The sequence below is a fragment of the Sarcophilus harrisii genome, chromosome 4, assembly GCF_902635505.1.
Source record: "Sarcophilus harrisii chromosome 4, mSarHar1.11, whole genome shotgun sequence".
Classification (NCBI taxonomy): Eukaryota; Metazoa; Chordata; class Mammalia; order Dasyuromorphia; family Dasyuridae; genus Sarcophilus; species Sarcophilus harrisii.
The window spans coordinates 287,541,107-287,564,014 of NC_045429.1; the positions used below are offsets into that span (position 1 = coordinate 287,541,107).

Consider the following 22,908-nt stretch of genomic DNA (forward strand, 5'->3'; position numbering starts at 1 on the left):
CCCACTATGGGACCCTAACTTTCTACCACATAGATCAAGTTCATATCCTAGGAAAACTAACTTTGTAAAGACCTTCCTATTTTTTACAAGATTTGAATGTCTTGCCATTCATTACCACCTGTGCCCTTCTAGGCCGCCTTTCACCAAAAATCAGGGTGGGAAAAAATTAAAGGAAATGAGAACTATCCTGCTACAGATAAAACCAAGCCAGTTAAATCAGTAACTTGCTTTATTATTGCTCAAATTTGAGTTCAAACAAACAATATTAACAAATATAAACTTTATACAAAGTTTAAACAAAGTTATACAACTTTAAACAAATATAATACACTGAAAAAGTTAAGTTGCTGAGGAGGGAGGGAAGAATGAAAAATGAAGTTACATACAATTATTCCTCAGATAGAACCAAAGAGATCTCATCCTTCTCTGCTATGGGAATTTGTTGTTCTACTTTTTGGTTAATCCCTTCTCTAACTTCTTCCATGAGCTGTTCTGGGTTCAGGTCATTGGAGCCCTTATTCTCAGGGGGAGGGTTTCTGGACATCAGTATCAGAGACCACTGGGGATCACTTTTTTTTCCTGCTTCCACCAAAGGCAAAGCTTGACTTGGGGTTGGTGGGAACTGGTTTTGGAAAGCACTTTTTCCTCTGTTCCCAGGCAATTTGGTCACTGTGGTCTTTCTTTGGGGAGCTGTAAATTTTTTGTTAAGACCTAAATGGAAAAGAAAATAACAGTGAGAGAATGCTGTGTCTATATAATCACCCTTTTCTGAGTCAAATTCATTGTATACAGGGTTCCTGAAACATTGATTTCCAGGGAAGATGACCTGGGTTCCCTCATTGTTTGGTACCTTGATCAATCAAATATTTATTTAGTGCTTACTATGTGCAAGGAGATATACTAGGCATTGTCAATTAAAAGAGATCTTCTCTTCTATTACAATTAGTTTATTCCCTTTGGAGCATTCTTGCCTCTTTAAAGGAATTAAAAGTTAAAGTAATACTAAGTTATTACTAAATATAGAGGATAGAATTCAATTATTAATATTTTTTTCCATCAGAAGAAATGTGGGGAGGATTAGCTCAGTTAGTAGTAATGGTGAAGATAGTAGTGAAATGTAGCTCAACTGCTACATTTGTGTACCCTTTCTCCAAGTATCAGTTCATACCTGATTGGTCAGGATGTGAATTACCACTGCTTCCTTTTTCCTCCACTGAGGTACTGTCTTGTGAAGGGAACTTATTTTTCTTCCTTTTAGGGGTTTCATCTTGCTCATCTGTCATGTCCCCAACTCCTAGCCAAGAAAGAAATTTACTGCAATTGTCTCTAGGATAGGCTAACAAGAGGCCAGAGACAGTAACTCTACTCTCACCTCAACCAACTTGTGTCTTTTCTACCCTCCTCACTTCTCTTCACATATCTCCTCAAAGACTGCCTCCTCCTGAGAGTCTTACTTAGCCAAGAAAAAAACAAAATAATTTTCATAATAGGACACAAAAACAAGAAGGGCTCTTCCTGTTCCTAAGTAGCCAACTCCTTCCCTCTAAGGTTTTCAAATTATTTATCTTTTAATCCTTGTGTTTATTTTAATTCTATGTTCTAAAATTGAGGCATTGATCAGGATCAGAATGCAGAATGCAGGAAGAGAAAAAGCCTGGTGAGGATTTTCTAATTTATCTTTTAATCCTTGTATTTATTTTAATTCTATGTTCTAAAATTGAGGCAGGTGAGGGAACATCAGGTCTCCTTCCTATCTGGCTATCCCTTTACTGTTTTAGCCTTTTGGGACTGCCTTGTTAATCCAAAGGCATGCTTTATTTCCATCTGGCTTCTCACCTTTTAGTTTAAGTTTCTTCTTGGAGGTACATCCTAAATTGCACTTAGTTGAACAGGATTCCTGGGTGAGGGAGATAAAAGGTGAGAAAGAAACTTAAGACTTTTAATATTATTTTTTTTTAATGAAATGAGACATTCCAAGGTTATGGATCAAGATGAATCAAATTTGATTCATTATATAGTATGGAAAAAGAAGGGAATTGGGTGGCAATCTTCTCAATATACTCAGCTCCAGATAATTGAGGGTTTAATGTTAAAATCATAAAATCATATATCTAGAACTGGAAGGGAACTTAGAGACTACCTAGGTCAACCTCCTCATTTTACAGTTGAAGAAATTTAGGCCCTTCACAACTAAGTGATTGATATGTAGGAAGACTAAGAGAAAGAACATGATTGGAAAACAAGGATATGGATTAGGATTAATGACTTAATCATTAAACATGATTAAAAATTTGGGAAATTAAATCTAGAAAGAAAATGTGAGACTTTAGAATTAGTGCCTTTCAGTACCAATATCCTGAATTTGCTATCTCTGCTCTCTTCATGTTTTCATTCCTTTAAATCCTTATAATATCCTGTAATCTTGCTTCTATCCATTAAACTCTTTTCTCCAATAGCATTCTTATCAGAATCTTTCCTCTATCAATAGATCCAACTGTCTTTTTTCACCTTCTAATTATCCCTTTTAAACTTCCTGAAGCACTTGCCATTACAAACCATTCCCTTTTAGATAGCCCCATGAAAACATGGCCTCAAATGCAGTTTTTATAGTTTTCATTTCTTTGATGGCTCATCTTCATCCCAATCCTTAATAATAGATGTCACCAAAGTTATTGTCACTTTCCCCTTTGCACTTTTCCCACTGGTAATCTCAAACATTACCTTCAATCATAGCTATATAGATAACTCTGAAATCTAGATCTCCATTCCTCATCTTTCCACTATGCTCTAGTATTTCCAATTGACTGTTAATAAAGGGTACAATGGTAAAGATTTAACAACAATTCTAAAAAGAAAGTATATACAACACACTTTTAAGTTTAATCTGCACTATTGACATTTTCTCTATCACTATTAACATTTAACTCTATCACTTTTAACTATTAAACTTTTTATTATTTTTATTTTTTTAACATATATATATAAAATATTTATATAACTTTATTATATTACTTTATAACTATAAATATTTATCTCTGTCACTTTAAGACTAGATAATAAATAAAACCATAAATCAAGTCCTGTTTTGTATCATTCGCTGATATCAGACATATAAATTTTTACATTGAAAACTGAACCTCTGCTGTTACATACATGACAGCGCCTCTAAGTTAACATGTCCAATACTAAATTTATCTTGCCTCTCAAACCTGTCTTTCCTAAATTTTCTTTTCTATCACAGTGTCACTAGCTTATGCATGGTTAATTTTTCAACACTGACCCTTGCAAAATCTTGTGCTCTAAAATTTCCCCTCCTTTCCCTCACCTCCTCCCCTAGATGGCAAGTAATCTGTTATACATGTTAAAATATTGTTAAAATCCTATACATGTTAACATATTTTTGCAATTATCTTGCTGTACAAGAAAAATCAGATCAAAAAGGAAAGAAAATGGGAAAGGAAAGAAAACAAAATGCAAGCAAACTACAAAAAAAAAAGAGCGAGAATGCTATGTTGTGGTCCACATAGTTCTCTCTCTGGGTATAGATGGCTCTCTTCATCACAAGATCATTGGAACTGGCCTCAATCATCTCATTGTTGGAAAGAGTCATGTTCATCAAAATTGATCGTTGCATAATCTTGTAATCATGTACAATGATCTGGTCTTGCTCATTTCACTCAGCATCAGTTAATGTAAGTCTCTCCAGGCCTCTCTAAAATCATTCTTCTGATCATTTCTTATAGAACATTAATATTCTATAACATTCATATACCATAATTTATTCAGCTATTCTCCAACTAATGGGCATTCACTTAGTTTCTAGTTTCTTGCCACTACAAAAAGGGCTGCTACAAACACTTTTGCACATGTTTCTTCTTTAAGATCTCTTTGGGATATAAGCCCAAGTAGAAACACTGCTGGATCAAAGGATATGCATAGTTTGATAACTTTTTGAGCACAGTTCCAAATTGCTCTCCAGAATGGTTGGAACAATTCACAACTCTACCAACAATGTATCGGTGTCCCAGTTTTCCCACATCCCCTCCAACATTTGTCAGTATTTTTTCTTGTCATCTTAGCCAATTTGAGAGGTGTGTAGTATCTCAGAGTTGTCTTAATTTGCATTTCTCTGATCAATAGTGATTTAGAGCACTTTTTCATATGACTAGAAACAGTTTTAATTTCATCTGAAAATTGTTCATATCCTTTGACCATTTATCAATTGGAGAATGGTTTGAATTCTTATAAATTTGAGTCAATTCTCTATATATTTTTCTAAATTAGGCCTTTGTCAGAACCCTTAAATGTAAGTTTTCCCAGTTTATTGCTTCCCTTCTAATCTTGTCTGCATTAGTTTTGTTTGTACAAAACCTTTTTAATTTAATGTAATCAAAATTATCTATTTGGTGTTCAATAATGAGTTCCAGTTCTTCTTTGATCACAAATACCTTCCTCTTCCACAGATCTGAGAGGTAAACTATCTTATCTTCTTCTAATTTGCTTATAATAACACTTTTTTGTCTAAATCATGAACCCATTTTGACCTTAACTTGGTATATGGTATTAAGTGTGGATCAATGCCTAGTTTCTGCCATACTAATTTCCAATTTTCCCAGCAGTTTTTGCCAAATATTGAGTTCTTATCCCAAAAACTGGGGCCTTTAGGTTTGTCAAACACTAGATTGCTATAGTTATTGACTATTTTGTCCTGTGAACCTAACCTGTTCCATTGGTCAACTGCTCTATTTCTTAGCCAGTACCAAATAGTTTTGACAACTGCTGCTTTATAATATAGGTCTGACACAGTTAGGCCACCTTCACTGGCAGTTATTTTCCATTCATTTCCTTGAAATTCTTGACCTTTTGTTCTTCCCGATGAACTTTTTTATTTTTTCTAGATCTGTAAAGAAATTTCTTGGGAGTTTGATTGGTATGGCACTGAATAAGTAGATTAATTTAGGTAGTATTGTCATTTTTATTATATTTGCTCTACCATGGGCACTTGATATTTTTCTTTTTCTTTGTTGAGGCAATTAGGGCTATGTGACTTGCCCAGGGTCACACCATTAGGAAGTGTTTAGTGTCTGAGACTAGATTTGAACTCAGGTCCTGCTGACTTCAGGGCTGGTTCTCTATCCATTGTGCCACCTAGCTTGATATTTTTCTAACTGATTAGATCTGACTTTATTTGCATCATCATCTTCCAAGTCACCCATGATTTCTTGGAATCATCTTTGACTCTTCCCTTTCCCTCAATTTATATTTTCATGTAATTGCCAAGTCCTACTAATTCTACATCCAAAAAAAGGTCTCACATTCCTCTTTTTTTTTTAAACCCCCACAGTAATCACCCTGATATAGAATCTCAACCTATTTAAAATTTTAGAATAGAATAATGTCTTCTGGCTTCAAGTTTCTCCCTTTCCCTATCCATTCTTCACATCACTGCTAAATAATGCCTATTACTAATGCACCAATTCTGATTATTACTTCTCTACTCAAAATGCTTAAAATGAAGCTCCATTTGCCTACTGAATCAAATTTTGATGCTAGTATTCAAGACCCTTCTCAACCTTGCTCCAACCTAGCTTTCCAGTCTTTTGTTATACTTCTTTAACATGATTTGTGTTCTAGTTAAATAGAACTTATCCCAATCCCCTATTTCCACCCTGTCCTCTCATGAATAAAATTCATGCTGCTCTCCCTTTCTCTCTCCAACGCTTTTATCTATTAATCCGTTTCTTTTTTTCAGTATCCCAATAAGATTCCATCTTCACCAAAATGCCCAATGAACATGATCTTTTCTTTCTTTATCCCCTTTTATTTTCCCATATTCCTCAAATAGAAAACATTATTATTCATAGAATGTTAGAGCTTTCTTTTACACTTATCTTACTTTCCTCCATAACCATATTATTTGTGTACATCAGTATTTATCTTTGTGGTATTTATCTTTGTATCCTCAACACACAGTATAGCATCTTACACATTAATATGTAGTAAAAGTCACTTAGTAAATGTTTGTTGGATTGAATTGAATTTGTTGGATTAATTTCCCTGGAAAAGAGAAAGAAATCAAAGGATAATTTTGATTACATTACAATAAAAGTTTTTGCACAAACAAAACCAAAGCAGCCAAGATTAGGAGATAAGTAGAAAGCCGAGAATAAATTTTTACAGTCAGTATTTCTGATAAAAGTCTCATTTCTAAAATATATTGCAAACTTTTTCGCTATATAGCAAACAAGAATATAAATCATTCCCCAGTTGATAAATGGTTAAAGGATAAAAGCAAATTTTAGATGAAGACATTAAAGCCACCTATAGTCATATGAAAAAATACTCTAAGTCACTACTGATTAGGAAAACAATTTTGGGATACCACCTCACATCTATCGGTTTGGCTGACAGGAAAAGATAATGATGAATGTTGGAGGGGATGTGGGAAAACTGGAACACCAATTCATTGTTGATGTTGTAAATTGAAATAGCAATTTTGGAGAACAATTTGGAACTATGCCCAAGGGCTATCAAACTGTGCACACCTTTTGATCACTACTGTATCTGAATCCCAAAGAGATCATAAAAGAGAGGAAAGGACTCACATGTGCAAAAATGTTTATGGCAACTCTTTTTGTAGTAGTAGGGAACTGAGTGGATGCTGGAGTTAGAGAATGGCTGGAAAAGTTACGGTATATGAATGTTACGGAATATTATTATTGTTCTATAAGAAATGGTGAGCAAACTAATTTTAGAAAAGCTTGGAGAGACTTGTGTAAACTGATGCAAAGTGAAGTGAGCAGACCCAGGAGAACACTATATACAGTAGCAGCAAGATTTTGTGATGATCATCTATGATAGATGTAGCTCTTCTCAGCAATAAATTGATCCAAGATAATTCCAATGGCCTGGAATAACATATGGAAAATGCCATCCAAAGGGAGAATATGGAGATTGAATGCAGATCAAAGCAGTTATTTTCACCTTTTTAAAAATTTGTTTGCTTTTTCCCTTTTGGTCTGATTTTTCTCTCATAACATGATTAATATGGAAATATGTTTAAAATGATTGTACATGTAAAACCTATATCAGATTGCTTGATGTCTTAGAGAGGGGAGAAGTAAGGAAAGGGGAGAGAAAAGAAAATCTGGAACTTAATATCTTACAAAAATGAATGTTGAAAGCTACCTTTATATACAATTGGAAAAATAAAACATTATTAAAAATAAACTTGAAAAGTTGCAATAAAAAAAGATCTTAGAATATAAAAGGATTTGTACTTTGTAAACCTTTTAGGAACATATTGTTTTCTAGACATGCTTGATGGAATCCTAGGGCAGCTAGCCACTGGTTGTCTGAAGGACTGGCTAATCAGTAGTGGGCTTTTAAAAAGGAAGACATATACATGCTCACACTGACACATACATATTCAGAAATACACACACACATACACATACACAGACACACACACAGACACACAGACACACAGACACACTATAAGAAGTTAGTCAAAGGCAGGAGACAACTGTAAATGTAACTTCTGTGAACCCAAGAAAGAGCCAGCCAACTACAGAAGAACTCATCCCAGTAGAGGCAAATTGTTTTTGTGGGAATTAGATTAGACTTCCACAAAGCATGACATCTTGAATGGAGCTACTTGTCCACAGGAGTTGCCAAACTCAACAGGGGAGTGTGTTCAATTAGTCTAAGCAGAAGATCTGGGGTTGCCACTGGGGTAGAGTTACAGAAAGGAACTGACCTAAGTAGTTTGGTTGTGTGACTTGTCTAGAAAAGACATGACAGCCTGGTGGAACAGTAAGAGGACAATTTAAAAAAAAGGAAAGGATGTCTAGACTCACAGTCCTAGATTTGTGAACTGCCTTGGCCACATGGGTCCCTACATGTATGCATTTCTACTTATGTACTTTCTGTGAATACTCTAATGCTGTAAATATTTGTGATAGTTCATACTATATGGGAGGATATTCTAATATTGTTGTTCCTGCTATGTCATCTTAGTAAATACTTTCTTTTGAGATAAGACTGGATAATTATTAAAAATAAATGGTGAGGGGCAGCTAGATGGCTCATTGAATAGAGCACTGGCCCTGTAGTCAGGAAGACCTGAGTTTAAAACTGGCTTCAGAGATTTAATACTTCCTAGTTGTGTGACTCAGGGTTAAGTTACTTAGCTCTAATTGCAAAAAACAAACAAACCCCCAAAATTAAAAAAAAAAAGATAAATGATGGGGGCTCATGAATTACATTATTAGGAATTTAAAACTACAGAATATCTGGAACTTCGAAATAGTCACTCTTCTTCAGACCCAACCTAGAAATTAATAGTTAAATAAGGGAAAAAAAGTGGACATTTCTTATCTAGAGATCTTTAATATTAGAAGATAGACTTATTTAGAAATGACTCATACCAATTAGATGGCACTATAAATTTCAGAATTTAATAAGGTTTATCTTTGAGAGAGTATACTGAGAGGAAACCTTGAGATCTATATTTAGACCAATTTGTAAGGCAGCTCTTACCTTGTTTTCTTCCTTTGAAATATAAGAATTTGAGTTTCCAGCTCTGTGGGGCTTTTTAGCCTCTTGGAAAAATAAGTCTAGAACAGATAATAGGACACTTTAAATAGTTATTTTTTGAAAGCTCAGTATGAATCGCTTCTTCCACCTCCCTTTATATCTGTACTGAATTCTCGGAAACAGAAAAAATTCTACACCTATGCTTTTCCTTTTGCAGATCTAATCACCAACTCGATTCACCTCTCTCCTCTTCTTTCCTCTATTCTCTATTCCTTCCTATCAATCTCATTTGTTAAGTTGGCTTCTCCCTATATAAAGAAGTCCTGAACTAAGGAGCTGAAGGGAGATAAAAAGAAGCACAAAACAATTTCAATCCTTCAAGAGATATCACATATTCCACTCCCAACTCCAACCTTCCCTCCTCATTCCCTTCCTGATCTTTTTCTCATGCCTGCTAGCTGTTCCTACCTCTTCCCTCTTCACTGCTGCCAGACTCTGCTGCATCTTCCTTATAGCGGATGTGGAAGCCAAACAAGCTAAGTCGATCCTAAAAAAGGAGTTGGAGGAGAGGGAAGGGAGGTATGGGGAGAGGAAGGGAAGAGATAGAGATAGGAAAAACAAGCCTGTTAGATGCCCTTAGAAAAGTAGCTCTTTTCCCTTTGCAACCAGCCCTTAGGATACCTTCTGCAGCTTTGATCATTTGGATTTGGATTTTGGAGGTTTTGCTTAGGTTTTTCATCTGTTTTTGTTCAATTTGTTATGGATTTGCCTTAATTATAGGTTCACTTTAATACTTTATTTTATCTGTGACTTTTGAGAAAGATGAAATCACTGTGGCTAATTCTTCCTAACAGCAGAGGGAGACAGTTGAAATTACAGCAATAGGAAGCACCTTGAAAGTGTGAAATTTGAGCCTGGAAAGGAGCTGGGGTTTTCTTGGCACAGAAGGGACTGAGAGAGATTACCTTTCCCAGAGGCAGGGGAAGAAATCAAATTAAACAGAGTAGGGAATATTAGTGAGGAAGAGGGTAACAAGTCTTCAGATTATGATTGTGCTGTGGGAGAGAACAGAGCCTTATCTTCTCCAGGGAAAGGGGTAGCTGAGGAGTAATAAGAGGGGTGTGATATTCTTCCACCTGAATACTGATCCGCTGGGCATCTTGGGCCATCACTAGGGCTGCCATCAGCTTCTGGCTACAGTCTTTGTTCCTGATCCTTTTCTGGAATGGCAAAAAGTTAAATATTAAGAGCTGGCTACATTTAATAATGAAGACAGGAAGAATGAACCCTAGGATATTTCCAACATGACAAGCTTCTAAAATCTACAAAGGCCTCCTAGTTATACACTATGAGTCCCCCACTCCCAGCAATATCAGCCAACAAATAGAAGTTTTCCTTAGACATTCTAAGATAGATATTATAAGCATATTGAATGAGGCTGAGCTGATTCCACAAATTTTAGGTCAGTACTTTGGTTTCCTTTAGGCCCAGCTCTGTAATTTATTACTTGAGTGATGTAGGGTAGGTCATTTAACCCTTTTGGATGGCGTCTAAGTTCCTTTCCAGCTCTAAATCAACAATCACATGTATTTTGAAAAAGAGGCTATAATCAGGAACATTAAAGGGAATGAAGGTTCATTGGCTTACATCTGGGAGCAGAGACTTTCAAAGACAATCTCAAATTGGGGCTTGACTTTCTAGATCTCAAAACAAACCTCTCCCAGGAGACTCCAAAGAAGTTCAAGGATACTGACAGAGATATGATGGAGTAGGAAATTCCCTTTACCCTTAACTCCTGTGAGCTCCTCACCGGTTCAACCTGTTCCAGGGACAGCTCCCGGAAGTTCTTCAACATATTGGAAGGGATCCAGGCTCGAGAAGCAGTGTCCCCAAAAAATGTCACATGGTATTTGGACTGGAATCAGAAAAATACTCATGATAAAGCCCTATATCCTTCTCCTACTTCTGTTCTCCTAGTCTACAGAGATGGGCAGGGAAGAGAGTGGGAAACCACTGGAAAGTAGATTCCTGAGCCCCTTCTATCTTGTAAGGGAATTCCCTATGAAATCTAATGCTTTTTCTTTTTCCTTTCTTATACTTTTCACTCATTCTGCTCTCAGCATGGAGAATAGAAACTTTGTGAATCTCCCGTACTTGGAACTGAAACTAAAGCTGCCTCCAGAAAACCTCCCCAAGAAACTTGCTCCCACAGAGAACCATCATATATTATAAAAATGAAGAGAACACTACATACACATGAACATTAAAATCATATCATAATAAGGGACATTGTATTTATTTATATACAAAAATTCCAGGTGTCTGTGTCAATCAGCAGACAACTCTATATATGTGTTTCTGCTTGGGTCTCTTGATTATGTATGCCTATAGAAATATATCTATCTTTGCAAGAGAGTCTTTAAGTTCTAAGGAAAGCATCTTCTTTTCTAGTCAAATATTCTATGAGGATCTGATCCCCACATTCTGGAAAGGAAAAAAGTTGTCTGGCAAGCTCAAACTCACAGGCAGGACGTCTTGTTGAGAAGCAAAGAGGAAATATTCCCCAAGATCAGGATCTGATTCTACCATTCCAGGCCACCTACACCACAGAGATTGGTAGGGGGAAGAAGAATTAAGGCACTGCATGAACTGAACCCAAACCCACTCATAACATATTCCTAAAATCCTCTTCCTCAGTCTTAGCTCCTTTCTATATCACAGCCAATGAATATTGTTTAGGAATAGGAAAAATATATGGAAAATTTCAGTTTCCTTTCAACATTATCCTTTGTCCTCCCCAGGAATCCTAATAGGTCTTACACAACTCAGAGAACTTCCACCTTTTTTATTGCCTTAAAATTCCACTATAGCTTTCTTTCATACTTTCTTTTTCCACTGTAAAGAATACCCATTTACTTTTCCTTATCCAATTCTAACCTTCTTTTCCCCATTCCTATAAGTTTGGAATGTTCCCACTACTTCCTACCAGGGGTAACCATATTGCTTGGCCCAGATGATGGATCCTGGGATGTAGGAAGCATAAACCACATCGGTCTCACACCCTGACCAGTTTTCCTCAGGAATGTCACAATGGTTAAACTGTAAATCTGTGAAGAGGGACAAGGGAGATGAGGTAGAAAAAGAACTAAGAAGGCTCACATCTGGATTTTGGCAAAGGAAAGGAACAGCTGGTACCTTCATGTAAAAAATGAGAAAGGCATCTGAAATAAGGACATGGAAAAAGAATACCAGCCAGAGAGGACTCCTTACCATACAATTTAGAGACTCTACAACTATTTATATATCCCATTTCTTGAGGAAAATTCACCAGAAAAATTCTCCCTGAGTAGTCATTCCACCCTTCACATTGTACTTAGATAAGCCAAACAGATCCAATGCCAGATAAGTAAGTCATTCCCTCTTTTAAAGGATCTTAGAAGATAAAACTTCAAAACTTTCCTTTATTGTTTTCTCTATTATTATTATTTTTTTTTTTGCTGAGGCAATTGAGGCTAAGTGACTTGCCCAGAGTCACAGTTAGGAAGTGTTAAGTGTCTGAGGCCAGATTTGAACTTGGGTCTTCCTGACTTCAGGGCTAGTGCTCTATCCACTACACCAACTAGCTGCCCCTGTTTTCTCTATTATTAAACAATTTTCATGATGAAGGAATCCTCCTAATGTTGAATTAAACTCCTCCTTCTATATAGCTTCAGTCTATTTCCTTTTCTTCAGTTGAGATGACAGCTAGTGTTCCAGTTATTCTGCATTTAATGGGATCTTCCCCAATCATGTATAGATATTCTCAATTTACTTCAGTGCAGAGCCAGCTTCGATTTATATATGACTCATCTATTGAGTCAATTTGCTGCTGAGCTATAAGAGTTGAAGATCTAAGGTGTCACAGATGGCAGAAAAAGAGATTCTAGCTGGCAGCCCTAGGAGATGCAGCTCTCCAGGTGATAAGGAGTGATTTCATAAAGGGGTATAGAAAGGGTTACCACTCCTCATATGGAGTATTATTCAACTAGAGGTTATTCTAGGGCCTTTTCTGCCTTTTCTGTGGTGTGTGTGTGTGTGTGGCTGTGTGTATCTTCTTTCTTCAACATTAACAGACCCTTTCTCTTTCTCAATTTAATCACTGCTTCTTTCCTCAAAGCCTACATATGCCCAGCCTTACTTAGTTGTTAAAAACAACAACAAACTCTCGTACACCCTTTTCATCTCTAGTTTTTCTCTTTCATTACCAAACTCTAGAAATACTCACCCAGTAAATCAGTCAATAACCATTTATTAAACACCTTCTCAGTATCAGATACTTAGGGTTAAATGCTGGGGATATAAAGAAAAGTAAGTTTTTGCCCTTGAGAAACACAGTATAAATAGGAAAAGCAACATGTAAACATGTACAAAACAAGCTATATGCAGGAAAAATTGTAGATAATCAGCAGAAGAAAAGCCTTAGAACAACAGTGAAGAAGGAAAGGCTTCCAGTAAAAGGTAGGATTTTAAATGAAACTCCCAGGAAGCTGGGAGGTATATATGAGAAGGGAGAACATTCTAAGCATGAGATGTTTGCCAGTGAAAATGCCTGGAATTAAAGGGTAGAATATCTTACAATTTGGAATCTGACCATTTTTCTGAAACAGCTTTTTCTTAAGTTACTCAGATTCCTTAACTGCTAAAACAGATAGCCTCTGTTCTCTTTTACCTCTTTTCATATACCTGTTGACATGGTAGAACACCTTCTCTTCTTGAATACTCTCTCTTCCCAATGCACTGGAACTATATCACACATCATTTAGCTTTAATTCTTTTCTGACTTGTCTGATCAATACTTCTCATTCTTCTTTACTGGATCTTGTTCCATCTCTTTCCCCAAGGCTGTCCTAGACCCCTTCTTTGTTTTTGTCTTTACAGTCCCTCCCTTAATGAATTCATCTGTCTCCATGGGTTCACTTATGTTTAGGCCAGCAGTTCTTTAAGTGTGTCTGGAGATACCCAGGAGTCATTAAGCCAAAAAATTTTCATACTAAGATATTTTAATTCCTAATGTAGTAAATATCGATATAACTCATAAAAGCTCTTGTGGGGAAGAGGAGAGAGGAAGCCTTAATCATTTTTATCCATAAAGCAGGGGTCCTCAAACTACCGCCCGCAGGCCAGATGCAGCAGCTTAGGACGATTATCCCCTTCACCCAGGGCTATGAAGTTTCTTTATTTAAAGACTCATAAGACAAAGTTTTTGTTTTTACTATAGTCTGGCCCTGCAACAGTCTGAGGGACAGTGAACTGGCCCCCTATTTAAAAAGTTTGAGGACCCCTGCCATAAAGGAATCCTAGAACCAAAAAATTAGAGAACTGTTATTATTGGGTCATTTTTTCAGTCATGTTTGACTCTTTGTGACTCCATTTGGGATTCTCTTGGCAAAGACACTGGAATGGTTTTCCATTTCCTTCTGTAGCTCATTTTATATATAAGGAAAGTGAGGCAAACAGGGTTAAGTGACATGCCCAGGGTCACATAACTTGTAAGTGCCTGAGAATGGATTTGTAGTCAACATATTACTGAAGCCTGGCACTCTATCCACTGTGCTACTTAGTTGCTCCTCTAAGAACTACTGCTCTAGATGAATAATTACTCTTTCCTTCCTTCCTTTTTCTTTCTTAATTTTCTTCCTCACCTTCTATCTACTCATCCATCTATTTTTCTTTCTTTCTATCTTCCTAATATTTCTCTTAAGCAATAGTTTAATAGGATCAACTGTATGTATGATATCTCCACATATTTTAAATTCAACATGTTCAAAATATAATTAATCACTTAAAACTGTTTCTATTGAGGGTATCACTATCCCCCAAGACACCCAGATTTCTAACCCTGAAATCAACATGGATTCTTTCCTCTCCCCAAACCCTGCCCAAATCCTTTAAGTTGCCAAGATTTGTTAGTTCTGCTTCCAAGATATCTCTTGTATCTTGTCATCTTCTCTCCAGTCAACTATCACAACAGATTAGGTCCTTAACAATTTTCATACTGATTGCTCTGATAGCTTTTTAATTTACCTCCCGCTTTCATTTTTTGTTCTTCTAATTCATCCACACAGCTGTCAAAATATTTTTCAAAGGCACTAAATACTTCACTATTTTACTAAAAATTCATCTGTTGCCTCTAGTATAAAACACAAACTCTTTAGAACTTATATTTAAAGTCATCAACTATATGATTCCAAGATTTATTGCATACTGTTCCCCTTTAAACACTTCACACAAACTCTATATTCAAGGCAAAAAAGACTGCCAGATGTTCTTCAAAATAGACATTCCATCTCATACCTCTATATTTACCCAGGTTATCTCCCATAGGTAGAACCCAATCTTTTCTTATCTCAGCATTTCATACTTAATATTTCTTTCTGACTAAGCTCCAGAAGTCTTGGATTTAATTTTGCTTCTGATGCTTATTAACTGTATGATCTTGGGCAGGCCCCTTCCCTTCTAGGAGCTTCATTTATTCATTTGTAAACAGAGAGTTGGTCCTTAAGGTCTCTTCTACTTCTAGATCTATGATTTTATTATCTCAATAAAACCTTTTTTAATTCCCTATCCTTTTGTTAGTAATCTTCTTTCCAAGAAAAGGTTTAAGGGAATAGCATGTGGATCTGCACTCTTAAAATTAAAGAACCTGTGACCTTACCTTTAGTAATTTGCCAATTAACATCATTAGTTCAATGCAGAGATATTTGCTAAGATGACATAGTAAGAACAGTAAATATTCCTTCTATAAACTTAGGACATAATGACTCTCAAATACACCCAGGGTCTGAGGAAGAATAATAACAAACTTAGAGTATGTGAGAAATAAGACTCAGATGGAGGAAACAGGATGTTCTTAGGATGTAAAAGAGGCATGAAATTCTTGACTTCTAGAGGTATCATTATCCTGCACCTTCCCCAGACCTCTTTTCTGCTTTCAGAGAAGGCCTTCCCTCTGTACTTTTCTTAGAGGCAGTATATGCTATGGAGTGGGTTAGCTCTTCTAATGATATCATGGCCAATGAGGGGCAAGGAGGAGATGAAAAATCATTACCCCATCCACCCAGGTGAAGAGTAATTTCCTTTTAGGAGCCAATTTTCCCTGGCTGCTGGCTTTTGTTTGAACTGATTGCAAAACTAGCAGGGCACAATTTTTAAGGGCCACTAATTTGTTTCCAGTCTTAAATAAATCAATGGCAGTTTTCCCTTTCAATTCTATCAAGGAACATTTCATCTTGTTAAAGGGATAAAGGGATTATATTCAACTCCTGCTTTACCCCCAATCAAGTTTGTATATATGTAAAATGCAAGATTTTTGAGGGATGGAATCATTTCATTTTTGTCCCAACACTAGTTCCTTATTTTATGCTATATTAGGATATATGTATCCTATATATATATTAAGAAAATTATGCACATATATTTTGAGCTGAGTTGTCAATGGAAAACTCTTTATTTTAGAGTTTGTTTGATATTGAAAATCAGATAGAACAAAGTTACACCTATGTATTATCAATGAATAAATCTTATATAATCTTTAACATATAAATAAGAAATGCTTTGTTGAAAAACAGCCTTTAAGATTACATTTATTCTACTTGAACAGTCAAACTCATCAATGGGGTATATATAAAACAAATCTTTCTTTTTTTTTTACCTGTATTTTGACTGCATGACCAGTCATCTGGCAGGACTGAGGGATCAGTATTCCCAAGTAGTCGTCTCCATTTTGCACAGCTGGGAAAGGAGCATTGTACCCAGGCTATACACTGGCCTAAAATCAGACATAAGTAAGATGAATCTCTCATAAATATTCCCTTTCCTAGTTGGTTTCTCTAAAAGTCATAGAACCATCACATGGTCCGAGGTAGAGAACTTGGAAATTATCTAATCTAATCTAATCTCATTTTTCACATAAGAATACTGAATCTAGTGAATTTCCAAGTTCACAGAATTTCACTGAAATCAATCAATTATCAAACATTTATTAAGCATTCACTAGCTAGCTGTGAGGGATATAAAGATAGGAATCAGTTTCTACAGTTAAGGTGCTCCAATTTCCTTCTACTGTCAAATAATGTTTAACTCTTTTCTCCAGTTAAAATGAGTCTCCCCTATGTCAAAAAGAATATATCTTGATTGACATCTTAGTGTTGTGGTAAAATCTTTTTTTCCCTGAGGTAATTGGTGTTACGTGTCTGAGACCACATTTGAACTCAGGTCCTCTTGACTTCAGGGCTAGTGCTCTATCCACTGGGACACCTAGCTGCCCCTGGTAAATTCTTTTTAAGATGTGACCTTTAGGACCTGTATGTGACAAAATGTTTGTGGCAGCCCTGTTTGTTAGAAACTGGAAAATGAATGGATGCCCATCAACTGGAGAATGGTTGGGTAAAGTGTGGTATATGAATGTTATGGAATATTATTGTTCTGTAAGAAATGACCAGCAGGATGAATACAGAGAGGCCTGGAGAGAATTACATGAACTGATGCTAAGTGAAATGAGCAGAACCAGGAGATCATTATATACTTCAACAATGATACTGTATGAGGATGTATTCTGATGGAAGTGGATTCTTCGACAAAGAGATCTAACTCAGTTTCAATTGATCAAGAATGGACAGAAGCAGCTGCACCCATTGAAAAAACACTGGTAAATGAATGTAAACTGCTTTCTTCCCGGGTTATTTTTACCTTCTGAATCCAATTCTCCCCATGCAATAAGAGAACTGTTTGGTTCTGCACACATATATTGTATCTAGGATACACTGTGACATATTTAACTTGTATAGGACTGCTTGCCATCTGGGGGAGGGGGTAAAGGGAGGGAGGAGAAAAGTTCAAACAGAAGTGAGTGCAAGGGATAATGTTGTAAAAAAAATTACCCAGGCATGGGTTCTGTCAATAAAAAGTTATTAAAAAAAAAAAAAAAAGGATGTCACCTTTATTTCTTTCATCAGGTTGCAGCTCACTAAAGCTATCCTTTCTTTTTCCTTGTTGAAGTGATTTGAAAAGACCTGGTATCTTTTTAAATCAGCTAGGTTGCACAGTGGATAGGAGGCTACCCAGGAGTTAGGAGGATTTGAGTTCAAATGTGACTTCATTCACTTGACACTTGCTAGCTATGTGATCCTGGGTAAGTTACTTGACCCTGATCGCCTTGCCAAGGAAAAAAAAAAGATACTTGGGGAATAGGGGGAGGAACTATGTAAATCCAGTCTGTAAGGATTCCTGGAACTGATAGAAATAATGCTTGTGTTCACACCTTTAGAGAGATCATATAAGCAAGAAGCTCTCAGGACCAAGGAGTACTCCGGGAGTTTCTTGCTTATATGCTGTTCACTGAGTACACACCAATCATTATATCACTGGGAAACCATTATCTGTTGTATAATTAAATCAATGCTAAACTAGATTTAACCATTGTCTCCTCAATTCCACTTAGTACCTTGTTTCAAGTTCTGGTCCATAACATCTCCTTCTAGGATTAGATCAATCATACTGAACCATGCTAAATTAGATAATTATTGTCTCTATCAACTCTAATGAGTTAACACTTTGTAAGAATTCTGTAATCTTTTGTAAGGACATCAGTCCTCACTAGGTTTCTTGTGAATTTTATTCTTCTCTCTTCCAAATTCTTGTTTCTTTTCTTTCATACTCAATTAAAATTTTCTGTACCCAAACTCACTGAAATTGCTTGTCTTCTCTCCCCCAGCTTCTTCCTGGTCACTAATCTGGGTGTAGCCTTGCACTATTTTCCTTGGTTGCCCCTTCCGTCTGTGTTTACGAGCCCTTTTGGCTAATTCAGTTTTCTCATCTTCTAGACACAAGAAACACAAGAAAATAAAGTTGGAAGTTCATTTTTAAAATATTAAAATTTAAAAAGCAGTTAGAAAAAAATATTAGAAAAAAACTAGGAGAATACTTATTTTTAAAACTATATGCAAAATTGGATTACAATATAATGAAAAAGACATTTAGATAATCATCTCACACCACATATCAGAATCTCCTTTGCTGGAAAAATATAAAGTATAAATTAAATAACTATAATTAAATCATAGTTATTATAAAAATTAACATATATTACAACCATTAATTATATTAATATAATTATTGTAATACAAACAATATATAACATAATAATTATAAATAATATATTCTGGTATAAATATTAATATAATTATTATAATAGAATATAATAATAATTATAGTTAATTTAATATATAGCCCTAATTTAATAAGGGCTATATTTCTCTGATTAAGAGATAGGTAGTACTATATATATGCAATCTTTTCAGGGAGGAAAAGAATCAGCTGGGAATGTCTAAAGGTCCTATAAAGTTGTCTACTTGGATTCTTCCCTCTACCCTTTGCTCTGGATCTGCCCTGACAGCTTTTCTATCCTAGAATTTCCTAAGAATTTGGAGATAATTATTGTGGATTCCTGGTTTTGTGGGAGAATCTAGAAATGATTCTTTCAATGGATTAGTCATATTGAGTCTCTAAGGTCTGATAGAATATTTTTAAGAATTAAAATTTTAGCAATCTTCCCTAAAAACATCTCTAAATATTTTTTTGCTATTCAGACACTTATTTTTTTCTTGATGTTTGATATTTTTCATTTTAATCTCAATTACATTTTTGTAAATTTTTAGATCATTTATCCTGTAGCTGTGTAATTATATATATATATAAAACAGTTAAGTTCTCAGCATCCCCAGCTGACACCCTGTCAGAACTCCACAGAATTCAAGCTCAGACAGGCAGATATTAGTCCATCAAGCCTCCACTTGACTTGAAGAGATGAACTTTTGAGACAATTTTGTTCTGCATAATACATATCTAGCTCAAGACTCCTCCAAATTCATGACTGGCTCATAAGCTAAACTAAGCACAGGAGAGCAAAACTTTAGGATATTTTGGGTGACCTCCCTCAACAGAAAGAGTCTAGAAATTATCTATTTTAGCTCTGCCATCTCAAAGTACTCTAAACAGTCTATCATTGCATTAGAGACCTCAGCAAAATCCAACCTTAACAATTGCTGAAGCCTAAGATAGGACTCCAGCATTGGAATACCAGCACTTCAACAACCAGAATTCCTTGGAGGGAGCTAGTCTGGAGTTAACCCTTCAGATCCTGAGCCTGATGTTTATTTGCTGAGTCTGATAAGCAGGAGCAACACACCCCTTTCCCCCCCCCCCCCCCCCCCCCCCCTCCCGCCCCACGCACAAACCAAGAAAAACTCTCCAATTACCATGAGGAAATATCTTGGTATGAGACATGCATAGTGGTAAACTCTGAAGATGACAGCAATACTACAATAAGTCCAACTAGGGTCTGAGATCTATTTGAACTCAGATCTTCCTGAAAATTAAATACAGTTGGTTATACATGCAGATCTCAATATAGAAATATATTAAATTCAAGAGGGAAATGGGAGGAAAAATAGACAAAGAAGGAAGTCACAATGTTCCTTAGTAGTAGGACAAGATAAGGGAATAATCACAAGCAAAATTATCTTGAATGTTGGAGGGAGGAATATGAAGGGTGATTAAAAAAAAAAGCAAGAACAGTTCACACTATTTGATCACTTATCTATTGATTACATATATCTATACCTGTTTTTTTTTTTTTCCCCCTTGCTTACACAACTAGGAAATGTTAAAAGAGTCTGGATTGGGATTTGAATTTAGGTCCCACTGACTTTAGGGCCAGTGCTCTATGCACTAAGCCAATCTAATTGCCCTTATTCCTGATACTTTTTAATCAAGCCTTTATCAGAGAAATTCGATACAATGATTTTTCACCCTTTGAGTGCTTCATTTTTTATTCCCTACGAATTTTGTTTGTGCAGATATAAAAATTACAAATACAGCATTAGCAAGTAGGCTAAAACAATATATTAGAAAAACTTTACACTTGGCCAAGTTCCTCAGTTTATACCAGGAGTGCAGAGTTGGTTCAACATATGAAAGATTATAGATATAAAAAATATGAATAACATATATGATAAAAACCCATGATATCAATAAATGCTGAAAAGGATTTTGACAAAATCTAGCTATATTTCTATTAAAATTCTAGAAATCATAAAAATAAACGAACCTTTTCTTAATAAAGTAAATAGTATTTATCCATATCTAAGAACAAATATATATAATGGAGAAAAGTTAAAGGTCTTTCCAAAAAAAAATCAGAGGTCAAGTGCCCATTACCACTACCACTATTTAACTTAGTGCTAGAAAGTTAGTTGTAGCAACAAGAAAAGAAAATTGAGGGGAAAAACACAAAAGGAAAACAAAATTATTTCTTTTTTCTTTTCTTTTCTTTTCTTTTTTTTGGCTGAGGCAATTGGGGTTAAATGACTTGTCTTGGGTCACACAGCTAGGAAGTGTTTTCCTCTTGACTTCAGGGCTGGTGCTCTAACCACTGCACCACCTAGCTACCCCCAAATTATTTCCTTTCATAGGTGATACATATATCATCTATATTTCTTTTTACAGATGATGGTATACTTTGAGAACCCCAGAAATTCATCTCAAATTAATTGAAAGGGGCAACTAGATGGTACAGTGGATAGAGTACCAGCCCTGAAATCGGGAGGACCCGAGTTCAAATCTGGTCTCAGACACTTAACACTTCCTATATTTAGGAATGAACTTCTAAGATTTATCTAAGGACCACAAAATACTCTTTTGTAGAAACACACACAGATCTAAAATTTGAATATATATTCATTGTCCATGATTAGGTCAAGCAAATATGATAAAAATGACAATATTAACTAAATTAATTAGTTTATTCAATGACAGTCAAATCCCTCAAAGAATGTTTTAAAAAATAATCAAATTCATAAAAAGTAACAAAAAGACCAAAAATCTTAAGGGTAATAATAAAAAAATAAGTGAGACGGAAAGGTTTTAAATCTCAAACTGATGCAAAGCAGTAATCATTAAAATGATTTGGTATATACAATTTAAAAAATAAGGAAATTCAATCAATGGAACAAATTAGCTACAAAACATAAAAAAGCAAATAAATAGCATAATATTTGATAAATGCAAACGACTTCAATAACTGGGGAAAAGGCTCATTATTTGATTAAAAACAAACAAACATATCCCAAACCAAAACAAAAAAATTCTACCAAATTGTTGAAAATGCTGTAAATTAGATTTAGATTAAAACTTCTTTACAATATTTATCAAGGTAAGCCCCAAATGAGTACATCACTTACATATAAAAAGTTATATCATAAACAAATTAGTGGGAAATGGAGGTTGTCTTCAGTTTATCACTCATGATTAAAAAAATTATATATTAGAAAAGAAACAGGTAATGAGGGAAAAAAATCTTTACTAACATTTCTAATAAAAGTCATATTCCAAGATATATAAAGGAACTGATTCAAATTATAAGAGTAAGAGAGCCATTCCCCTAAGATTAAATGGTCAATTTTCCAAATGATAAATGGTCAAAAGATATGAACAATTTTCAGATGAAAAAATTGAAACTATTTGTAGTCATATAAAAAGGTGCTCTAAATCACCATTGATCAGAGAAATGCAAATTAAGACAACTCTGAGAAAAGTTGTCTTAACCTGTCACTGTCAGATTGGCAAAGATGACAAGAAAAGATAATGACCAATGTTGGAGGGGACGTGAGAAACTGGGACACTGATACATTGTTGGTGGACCTGTGAAAAGATCCAACCATTTTGGAGAGCAATTCGGAACTGTGCTCAAAAAGTTAAACTGTGCATACCCTTTGATCCAGCAGTACTTCTACTGGGATTATCTTAAAGGAGGGAAAGGGACCCACATGTGCAAAAATGTTTGTGGCAGCCCTCTTTGTAGTGGCAAGAAACTGCAAACTGAGTGAATGTCCATCAGTTAGAGAATGGCTGAATAAATTATGGTATATAAATGCTGTGGAATACTATTGTTTTGTAAGAAATGACCAGCAGGATGATTTCAGAGAAACTTGGAGAGACCCACATGAACTGATGCAAAGTGAAATGAGCAGAACCAGAACCAGGAGATCAATATACACAGCAACAAGACTACACAATGATCAATTCTGATGAACGTGGCTCTCTTCAACAATGAGATTCAAACCAGTTCTACTTGTTCAGTGATGAAGAGAGCCATCTACACCCAGATAGAAGACTCACAGGAACAAAGCATAGAACACAACATAACATTCTCACTCTCCCTGTTTTTATATGCTTGCATTATTTTCTTTCTCAGTTTTTCTTTTCCTTCCTTCTTGATTTGATTTTTCTTGTGCAACAAGATAACTGCATAAACATGTATACATGTATTAGATA

General features: G+C 35.5%; 1 protein-coding gene across 14 annotated transcripts in view; it reads right to left on the bottom strand.

The window, feature by feature from the left end:
• Positions 1-211: 211 nt before the first annotated feature.
• ZCWPW1 (zinc finger CW-type and PWWP domain containing 1) overlaps positions 212-22,908 on the bottom strand; it is a 40,380-nt gene continuing 17,683 nt past the window's right edge. For 4 of the 14 annotated variants that reach the window (XM_031965287.1, XM_031965290.1, XM_031965288.1 and 1 more), the window contains exons 3-13: positions 18,263-18,394; positions 16,229-16,345; positions 11,525-11,645; positions 11,062-11,137; positions 10,325-10,453; positions 9,675-9,758; positions 9,007-9,085; positions 8,542-8,618; positions 1,837-1,897; positions 1,169-1,294; positions 212-711 (exon numbers count right to left, since the gene is read on the bottom strand). In XM_031965287.1, the coding sequence (XP_031821147.1) occupies positions 389-711; positions 1,169-1,294; positions 1,837-1,897; positions 8,542-8,618; positions 9,007-9,085; positions 9,675-9,758; positions 10,325-10,453; positions 11,062-11,137; positions 11,525-11,645; positions 16,229-16,345; positions 18,263-18,394 (1,325 nt within the window). In that variant the 3' untranslated portion in view covers positions 212-388. Of the gene's footprint in view, positions 712-1,168; positions 1,295-1,836; positions 1,898-8,541; positions 8,619-9,006; positions 9,086-9,674; positions 9,759-10,324; positions 10,454-11,061; positions 11,138-11,524; positions 11,646-16,228; positions 16,346-18,262; positions 18,395-19,832; positions 19,943-22,908 lie in introns of all 14 variants that reach the window. The other 10 variants (XM_031965292.1, XM_031965293.1, XM_031965294.1 and 7 more) reach the window with 6 other exon arrangements.